Raw genomic sequence first — 10,475 nt, forward strand, 5'->3', positions numbered from 1 at the left:
CGGGAGAATTGGGTCTTCTCCCGTCGAGTCGCCTTCTTCAAAATCGTCGAGACCGAGAAGAGCCTGGGGACCAGGTTGCGCCACCTTTGCCATATCCAGACAAGTAAACACGGTTGGACAGTTGTTAAATGACATTTTCGTTTATTCCAAAAACATCGCTCCAATTTTGGGATTTTAAAAGTATGGAGGACCTTAAAAAGCACTACCATAATCATTGGACCAAAAACGTTTCTAAGAACTAGTATTCAAGGCGTCCAAAAATCGTAAAATCAGTAGTTCGGTAGATGGCCAGGCATCACAAGCTGTGTCGACAGATCGAGTAAGCCATATCAATTTTTCGTAATATTGGAGTGACTCATTCTTAGGCGTTGAGTACAACTGTGAATGAAGTCAGACCTCAGACTCAGTAAATATTACAGCATGTTTACCTCGTCTTGATCTAGGTAAATATTTTCTAATGTTTACTGAGCCTAAAGCGATTGATTATTAAGTATTATCTTAACGACTAAAATAAATTGTGGCTTTCGTGATAACAAAAAATAATAACATTCTACAGTCGAACACTTTTCTCCGTAATAGGAAGGTACCTACATTATAGTGAAAATAATATGAATTCTGGTTTCTCTGGGACCAAGTGAACACTCTGTAATAAGGGAGACAATTCATCTGAAAATAATACTGTCTTTTATACTTTTCTAATAACTAATATTAATTAGCATTCGTTGCTTTTTGTTGTTTTCCAACGATTTCAATGAGTGTTGCCAAATTGCCATCAGACATTATGGTAGATAAGAGTAAGTTCTGAACTCTTTCAGTATGAACATTTTTAGGGTTTCGTGAGAACGTTCTCAGATTCATCGTATTAAAAGAAAAAGAAAAGAAAACCAACATTGAAATCGATGAAAGCGAAACTACAGTGATAGAATGGCATGCCATCATTTTGCATACGAAAGAGGGCGAACAAGTTCGAGGTGAGCATGCTGTGAGCATGTGAGAAGGCTAGATGACTAAAATACGGACCCACCGATGATAAAGCTGAGAAACACCGAACATAGTGAAGATAACAAAGGATGCTCCGCATATGTGGAGCCAGTGGCACCACATCCAACCAAGTATCCTGAAGAAAGCACCCAATAGACCCTTTTCATAAATGGCTGCCAATTATAAATTCTTTTGTAAATATTAAAATTGGCCTGACTAACCTCGTTCTTGAGTTGATAATTCAAAAGAAGTTTTACTCCCAAACGAGTTTAGTGAGGCTAATTTAAATATATACAAAAGAATTTTAAATTGGCAACCATTTATGAAAAGGGTCTATATGAGGAAATTTCTACCAATATATATATAATGAAACAGGCACCGAACACAGCGTGTAAGTACCAAGCATAACGAATTGACCGCCAAGTATACGATGAATTCACCAAGCACAATGTAAAGAACACCTCACATAATGAAAGGAGCAGCAAATATTATGCACTAATTAAGATATAAAGGGCGCCAGCCTCGCCAGGTTAAACTTAACATTTGCGTCTGACTTACGTAGTTACATAGAACTGTAGATGCAAATTCTTAGAACCTTTCAGAATCTATGGGAAAAAATACATGACTTATCTACTCTTATGCACTCTCATACAATGCAATACAGTACCTAACGATACTATTTATCAATTTCTCCAACGTAGGCGGGGTTTTTCAGAACTAATATACATCAATGTACAATTTATGAAAACTCATTAACATTACAACAGAGTATTAAAGCTAGTAAAACAAGAAGGTATTTGAAAAATGACAAGGTTGATAACCCTATAAATACTACAGCCGGTGTTAACATTGTTTATATTAACCGTTGATGCAAACTATTAAATAAATGTTCTACAGTTGTCAAACCCATTTGCTACTGGAAGCATTTTATTGGAGCACGTTTGGTTGCTTAAGTACTTTGCAAATGGCTTAATTTATTTCCAGCCACAACAATTAAGGCCACCGAAATGTTTAACCAATGAAATCGTGGAGCACGTAAAGACTTCGCGATAGTTAATCTTGAACGCAACAGATGTATTGAACTGGGGTGAAGGAAAAGTGATCGAATCATCTGCTTCATTTTTTGCTGTCAATGTCCTGCTTTTCTAGCCGTTAAAATTGACCAGACACCTTTGGAAACAGGTAAGGGAAACTTATCGACGTCTACTTATTTGAATTTTTCATTTCAGTATTTTTCATTGCTGTAATCAGAATAATTCTACGTCGATGACAAATTTATTTTATTCTAGACGAGGGAGATTACTCCAGAAGCTTTTTGCTTTAAAAATAAGGTTTTAAGATGTTAAAATGTTGTCAGGACATTAGATGAACGGCGATTTATGATAGTATTCGGCAATTTAAAATTGTTAAACTTCCACTTGAACAAAATCATTAGTATTCGCATCACGGAGGCCCGCCATCTTGCTGTCCTTCCCTATGATCAGTTGTTTGATAACACGAGCGTTGACATTGAAAACGTCGAATGTAACTGGTTGTCATGCAAGTATCACCCTTTGAAAGTAAGTATTTGATCAGAGCAAATAGTAATCACTTTATCCTATCTTCAATCAGCCAAATTTCACGTATTTTCCCCAAATTTCTTTCATCGCTTTAGTAATAACAACAGGAAACGTTGCCTAATCGGCAAGATGAAATTGGGACGTTTAGACATTTTTAACTCGTGAATACGAGTGATAGAGTTTGGTAGAGATCGCGCTCGGTCGCTCTATCGCTAGATCGTTACGGACGGTCGATCGTTTCTGTAAACATACGGGCATTTCTGACCTTGGTAGTGGAGATCGGTGGTAAGGAAACGAGATGGAGGCTTTTACAATCGACATCTTTGAGAGCTTTGAACTGAAATGTTGCTAAAACTCATGTGCGTGCATGCTTGTTTTCACGCAAGACGATTTTTAAGGCTTTTCTTCCACGAACCCTTTTAAATTTCCATACTGTCTTGCTTTCTTTCATGATCACATTACTTTTGTGGCTTTAATGTTTCAATTTTCGAAATTGAAACTTATCAACAAATGCATGATGCCCGCTCATTTTTGAATATTGTCGCGTAGTAGAGTTGAATTCGATTACAAAGTTTCAATTCGAGACGTAAAGGATTAATCTAGAGGCATTTGTCCAGATCATACAGTTCGTCTGTTTTCCGTACTCAGAAATTTTAAAATTTTTCTGAAAAGAAGATAAGAGAACGTGTTCGATTTTGTAAAAATGGCTATAATAAGTAAAAGACAAAATACTCAAGTTAAGTCCTCTTTACAATGATATCAATCTTTATTGATATCAATCTCTGTTTAGTTATGTCGGTCCTATATTATGTCGACTTATTTCTGCTTTTGAGCTTCAAGCAATGCCGCTAGGCATAAAGCATTATACGAACCAAAATTATGTTACGTTAGGTCGTGTAATTTGCCATGTATGTCTTTATGAATACTCCCCTCTTAATAGGCCACGTTTGATATATCAACATTCTAACATGGCTCCGAGGCTTTCAGGACAAATGTCTATATTTATTCAAGTCTCTTTTGGGAAGTTGAAGGACAATTTTGTCCTGTATTTGGTATTTACGTTATTGTAATATAATGTATTTCTTTTAAGTTGTAATTGTGGGGTACATTTACCTTTCAGAAATAAAATAAAATAAAATAAAATCGATTTCTTTTTATACAATGTAACAAAGCAATAATTTGACGTTTAGGAAATATTCGGATAGGAGGAAACTCAGAGCATGGAAACACCAACAAACGTCTCGGAGAAAGAAGGTACGAATAATAAAGGAAAAATAACTGGTAACTAATTATAAAATAATAAGAGTACAAAGTGAAATTACAAGACCGACATGTTTTGAACGCTCGATATAAATTAAATAAACCAGCAGGTGATAAACTGGTTTAAGTATGAAACTGGACTCGACTTAGTCATCCAATACTGATCGACTTACTCAGTTGAGAAGTTTGTTTGCATTTAAAAATACTCGTCACTTCTTAGATGAATCGACATCAATCGTGCTTAATCTTAAGCCTCTGTTCCCAGAATCGCTTGTTGTCCCTTTGTGCAGCTCTAAAGCTTTTTGGGTAATAACAGCAGTGGCGAACGTGTAACAGTTTCTATTTGTATCTATTAAAAAAACGTTCAATCATCTGGTGTCTCCTACGATCGTTTTCCAAGTTCCTGAAATTATCCACCTGCTCTGAAGGACTTAATACTTTAATAGTACTTTAAAAACTCTACAAGTGAGCTCGTGAATGATAGTGCTATCGAGTAATATGAAGACACTTCTAAGTCCGCGATTTCAAACGAAATAAAATAGCTGAGATATTTTCCTTTTCTACTGTTATCAGGAAATGCTACAACTACTGCACTTTCCACCACAGAGTCGGCATTATACGCAAGTCTGGCGGCAGTTTATTTCATCATCATCTTTGCTTCCATGTTTGGCAACTCGGTCGTCATCCATATTATCCGGACGAGACACTTCCTGAAAAACGCGACAAACTATCTTATCCTCAACCAAGCATGCGCGGATTTGATCATAACATTTACTGTTATGCGAACCATGCTCAGTGACGAATTGTTCTACACGAAATGGTTTGGCGGAGACTGGGGTCAAATAACATGCAAATTATTAGTGTGGGCGAAATTTCCAGCGCCATTTTGCTCTATTTGGAGCCTCACTGCTATAGCAGTCGATCGCTATTTTGCAGTAGTGCGTCCTCTGCATGTGTCCCCGATATCAAATCATATAAAATTGGTCATTTCTTTGATTTGGTTGTGGTCACTCGCTTCCGCTGCGGGGATGGTCTCCATGGCAAAACTATGGCTCAATAACGTTAGTCAATACTATTGTGTTATCGATTTTTCCCATGTTGAGCTAACCACGATCAACGTAACAAGCCTGATCATTGAATTGCTGTTCAATTTTGCCGTGCCTGTTGTGGCCATGGCTGTCTTGTATTCAATCGTGTGTTGGCATTTATTGTCACGCCAAGTACCTGGTGAAGGCGCTAGTCAGGATCAAAGGCACGAAGAAGCCATGAAGACAGCCAAGAAAGTTACCCGGATGATGATTATTGTTGTCGTTTTGTTTGGCTTATGTTGGTTTCCTTTTTATATATTTGTTGGTTTAGATAGTTTACATAAGATCGTTCTACCTTATGCTTCAGTGAAATTTGTCGTTTGGTTAGCAAACGCCTTCAGTGCAATCAATCCTTATATTTACTTGTCATTCAACGGTAGATTCAAAAAAGAGTTTGTGATCATCATTAGAAAATTTTGTAGGATTTGTAACTGTTGTTAAGCGAGTACTGAGAGGCCGTGCTTCAGTGTTAAAACCAGGATGTTTGGGTCTTCTGGCCTTAACTGAGAACTCCATCTTGTTATTCGAACAGCATTAAAGCCATGGCGATGAATCTTGAAGGAATTTTAGCATGCTAAAAAATGCTTCCCTTGAAGTCTGAAACATTGAATAATGGCGACGTATACCGTAGCAATGAGGTCGTTGGGTCCTATCTTGGATCTGCCATCTTGGAACAAATAATACACATTTCCACGCCAAATCGATAGCTTTCTTAATTCATGAATTTTACTGCGCTTTTTACTTGTAAGTTTGTCTTAGTGAGAACAAAAGGTAGTCTAATGGTAACAACAGGGTTATCTTTGCTGCAAAACTATACCGCATGAAAATACAAATATATCTAAAGCCTGAATTATTGCAACCAGTACACGGTCTGTATTTAAACTAATCATAATGAAAAGAACATCTTAGTTAAATTAAAATTGAGATTGGACTAGGCAAACACTTTTAGATGCAACCTCGTTATAACTGCCACAGTGGGCCAACAGCAAGAAGCATTAACTGCGTGCAAAAAACAAACGGAAATATTGGAACTGTTGTCAGGCCAGAAATAAAATAATTTTTCAATAATTTTCTTTTCATTCAATGCTTGTTGTTTTTCTACCCACCATACTGTCACCTCCTAAGCAAAATAGTGTAAACTAATAAAATTCAGAAGAATAAAATCTTACTGAGAGTATGCGTTTCCAAATTTTACGTTTATTTATTTAAGTTTTAAAATTTCAGTCGTTTGCCAATAACAACAATGCTTTTACCTCAAGCTCGGAAATCAAAAGGGGTCAGGGCATATCCAATTTAGGAAAGAGTATAAAAAATCCCTTCATGATTATGTTTCGCAAAACGAAGAATTGAGGGTTTTCGTTTTCCATTCCTCGTTATATGAATGATGGCTCATAGAACCTTGCAAACTGTTTGCGAAATAGTGGAATGGAAAATTGTTGCTCATAACGTTCATAGCTTTATATGAATTGATTTTACTAGTTTTGTTTCTAATCTCCAGGAGGCATGCCATGGGTCGCTGGAGTATCACACATTCCTCTGACAATTTTGGATATATTTTCATATCTCTGGCGTCACTATTCGGCAACTCATTCATCATCCACATTATACGAACAGATAACTCCGTGTAGACCACTGTAAACTACTTGATTTTAAATCAAGCATGTGCTGATCTTTACTTTAATTTAATTCAATTCAATTTAATTTAATTTAATTTGCTGGAGTTGATCAATGCCATCCATTATATCTCATTCAAGCAATTGTGGGTTGGAGGAATAGGAGGTTTGATCACTTGCAAATTACTTCAAGCAAGCTTTGTAGTTTTACCGGTCTTGTCAGTTTGGATCCTCGTAATCATTGCTTTTGAGAGATATTACGCTGTAATTTTACCTTTTGAATCGTCGCCAGTATCCCAGCTAGAATTTAACGAAAAACTTTGTGCTCCTGTGGGTTTGGTCTGTTGTTTCTTCTGTAGCTGTCCTTGTTAACGCTAACTTAGAAAAAAATCAAGGAATCGTATTACTGTGACGGACTGAAAGTTCTACCCTACTGGAAGGAATTCACTTTAGCCTTAATAGCTCTCAACGGTTTCCTGCCTCGTTTGATACTAGTAGTCCTATATACTGTAATATGTGTCAAAATGTGGTCGCGTGAGATACTGTGGTGTTGTGCCGTTTAAGTGAAACCACCGCAAGTTAAACTCAACTCTGATTTATTGACTACATGCTCGCACCGACTACAAGGGGAGTCTGAACTCCTTTCTGACCGCGTGCTCGTATGATTGACAGATGTCACAACACTACAGATACCAGGAGATGGAACCATCCAAAATGGAGGACAAGCTGACGCCATCCAAACAGCGTGGAAGGTTACCCAAAAGATGATTGCTGTAGTCTGCGAACAGGCTCCCGGTGAGCCCGAACTAAGCGAGGGAGCCTGTAGACATCCTATTGATGCCGCCGTTCTATGATACCAGCTCCTGGTATCATGATATGATTGGTTAAATCGCTGATTGTTGACATCTTTGAGATAAACTTTCGACAGATATTTGTAAACTGCGGTTGACCGCCCTACACGACTCCTACGGTTCTCTTGTTATTTTCGGTCTCCCCACCTTTCTTTATTTTCCAAGTGATTCTAAAGGGTACTTTATACTCTGTTATGAGAAGGAATTTTAAGTAGAGTGGAGCCGTTTGGCTGTGCTGTAGCAAATTCATTTAGAGGTAGGAATCTGCATGTCGTTTCACAAAATTTGACACCTCTATCATGTGCTTATAATTTCTTTAGACTCTTGACAAAGTTTGAAATATTCCGGGAACATGTTGCTTACTTGCACTCTATATTAAGGCGCCGAGCTCGGCTGTTGGATTAGGTCGATTTAGCGAACTGTTTGCTAGTAAAGAAAATGTAGCTTCTTGACAGGTCTAATTACCGCATTGACTGATTTGTTACAGGCTAATCACCAGGGGCGGATAGGCACATCAAAAACAAAGTCTACAGGCTCCCCCGCCCCGTCCCGATCGCTTCACTTTCCAAATTCTTCAGTTCCGTGCTCGCCAAATTTTTTTTCCGTCCTTCCCGTGAGCCTGTTTGCAGGCTATGATTGCTGCTGTTGTTTTGTTTCTAGTTTGTTGGTTTCGTTTCCAAATATTTTGGATATTGCACATTTTTGGAGATATTCAAGTAAGATACAGCCTGGGTTTCTTCCTTATTTGACTAACGGTTATCTACAGTGGACTTAATCCTCATGTTTATTCCATATTCAGTGCAAAATTTATAGTCAAAAGTTAAAGCGTTTCTTTGAACATTTTACTAGTGTTCTTCATTTTCGTTCCCAAAGTGTAGAGCCTCAGCAAATGTAATATAAAACAGGTTAATCCTCTGGAAAGTATCCCTGATATAGGGTTGGGTGAGCTTGTGTAAATTGTAACACCAAACTCCTGAATACGGATATGCAGCCAAATACATTGTTTCTTGGTGTGAGATGCTGTTTAATTCCTTTCATTGCTAGAAATTGTATTTATATATATATGCGAGATAACATTACATTTGAAGAAATGAAGAATGTGTGTAATTTTTAATGAACTGTTCAATCATTCTACATGTGATAGAATGGAGTGATCCCTCGTACATCGATGAAAAGGCGAACTCTGCACTACGTCACGCACGCGTTTATTGATATCAGTTCGGATAATGACAGTAGCGAAACTAATCCATAAATACACTGTATTTAAGCTATAAGATTTAAAGTTGAGTTTGTTATACGCCAGTAAAACGTTTTTCATTCAACGCTTGAAAAATATATAAATTTCCCCTGGCGAAAAAAAAAGTGTCTTGTAACATTCACTTCCATCTTGTTTTATGAGGAATAAATTGCTGGATTTGGTTTCTATTTGGTTAAATTATTTGATTTCCTAAAGTGCCAAATGTAGTTCATTTTTATTAAAGTTGGCCAAGAAAACAGAAATAAATTGAACCTTTAAATGCCGCAGCTGCAAAACTCTATACAATGGACATGTCATTTTGCATGCACAACAGCAAAAATCCAATTCAGTCATCGACAAGCCAAACTGATGTCCTATCTTTCTTTACCTAACCCCGCAGTTCTAATCACACTTCATCTAGAAACCCATTACCTGAGCAGCCGTTAAATAGAAAGTGCATTTTGCATTTCCAAAGCTGAAACACGAAGATTAGAGGTTATTTTGTTTATTACTTCGGTTAGGAAATGCAACTTTCTGCATCCGATAAATGCTAGCTAAAAATTGTATTAACCGTGAACCCAACATAATTAAGCAGATAAGCAATCAGAATGAAATCCTATTGTCTTCACATTTGAAACAAACAACTCAAACAATAGCACTTCTCATTACTCGTGACATAAAAACGAAAAGGGACAAATCGGAACAACGCAGCAGAACTAAATGTGACAAGGAACATAGGTGGCGATAAGTACTAAGAAAATAATTGTAGGAAGCTATAAGAAAAAAAGGAAATAATTCAGTCTTTATATGTACTGTGTACTGACGAATTCTTAGCTTAGATAATTCCTTTTTTCCAAGTCAAGTTGAGGGGTTCTTTAAGGAGTAAACAGCAATGACAACTACGAAAGCATCATTCTACAAAAAAGTTTAATAGTAAGATTAAACATGTTTATTAGTAGAAAAAACATATGGGGGCTTTTCATACATTTGGGTGTAACAGTGGCAATATAATTAAAAATAGCTTTAAATATAATTCCGGTATAGGCATTAATGGAAAGTCTAATATCTGCATAAGTTTTTTGATTGCAAATCATATGTGAAGTTTCACGTACATAGTGAAGACATCAAGACTCCTGGGTGGCTGTGAAACAAAGGTCGAATCAATTTTTAATATAACATGAACAGCAGTATTGGTCTTGAGAAAGAAGGTACGGTATGCTATTTTGTGTAGCAAAACTACGCCTCTAAGTTACAGGATGTAAACCTCTTTGAATTTTAGAGGTAAACTGCACAGAGCTCAAGAAATAACAGCAGTTAATATTTCCGTTAGTGGATTAGAAAAGGAATACGTCCTAGACTAATGCAATATTATTATTGCAAAGTGAGACACTGGAAAGGCTAAATTCTTGGATTTAATTTGGATTTAATGTAACAATGAGGAACAACTGCCCATAGATTTTTAAAAGTTTTGATATACGTTTTTTCTCGGATGTGCGAAAACTTTCAGTAGCTGGTCATTCACCCATGATAATATTTTCATCTACGGACTGTTTGCCATGGATCGACGACCAGTGGGCTAAACTAATTAAATACGTACTATTTTCCCCTTCAATACTTCCAAACTGACTCAGAATTTGTCAAAACCGATAAATATTCTAAGTTAAAAACAATATTAAAAGCAGCAGGGCAATCCAAAATTTGAAAACCAGAGACCGTCAAAATATGGTTGTCATGGGAATATAAAGCTCCTTGAACAAACGTAGTAGGAAATAGTTATACCAATTAATTTCCAGATAAATTTTAGAGAGAGTGTCGTAAACCCAAGACCAAAGTAATCATTCTGACCGATTGCAAAAGACACACATAATTACTAGTGATAATTATCC

The 10,475-nt window shown here is 36.8% G+C and overlaps 1 protein-coding gene across 1 annotated transcript; it reads left to right on the forward strand.

Annotated features, from left to right (window-relative positions):
* Positions 1-2,029: 2,029 nt before the first annotated feature.
* Positions 2,030-6,023, forward strand: LOC145482790 (substance-P receptor-like). Its single transcript, XM_081461426.1, has 3 exons — positions 2,030-2,163; positions 3,731-3,794; positions 4,374-6,023. Exons 2-3 carry the CDS (start codon positions 3,761-3,763, stop codon positions 5,327-5,329), a joined length of 990 nt encoding a protein of 329 aa, XP_081317552.1. The 5' UTR covers positions 2,030-2,163; positions 3,731-3,760; the 3' UTR covers positions 5,330-6,023.
* The last annotated feature ends 4,452 nt before the right edge of the window (positions 6,024-10,475 follow it).

Source organism: Orbicella franksi, chromosome 1, assembly GCF_964199315.1.
Source record: "Orbicella franksi chromosome 1, jaOrbFran1.1, whole genome shotgun sequence".
NCBI lineage: Eukaryota > Metazoa > Cnidaria > Anthozoa > Scleractinia > Merulinidae > Orbicella > Orbicella franksi.

Excerpts from the sequence above, each read along its gene's own strand:
- LOC145482790 (XM_081461426.1), top strand. The coding sequence starts at position 3,761 with ATGGAAACACCAACAAACGTCTCGGAGAAAGAAG. Across the intron at positions 3,795-4,373 it reads AAACGTCTCGGAGAAAGAAG|GAAATGCTACAACTACTGCA; the intron begins GTACGAATAATA and ends TACTGTTATCAG.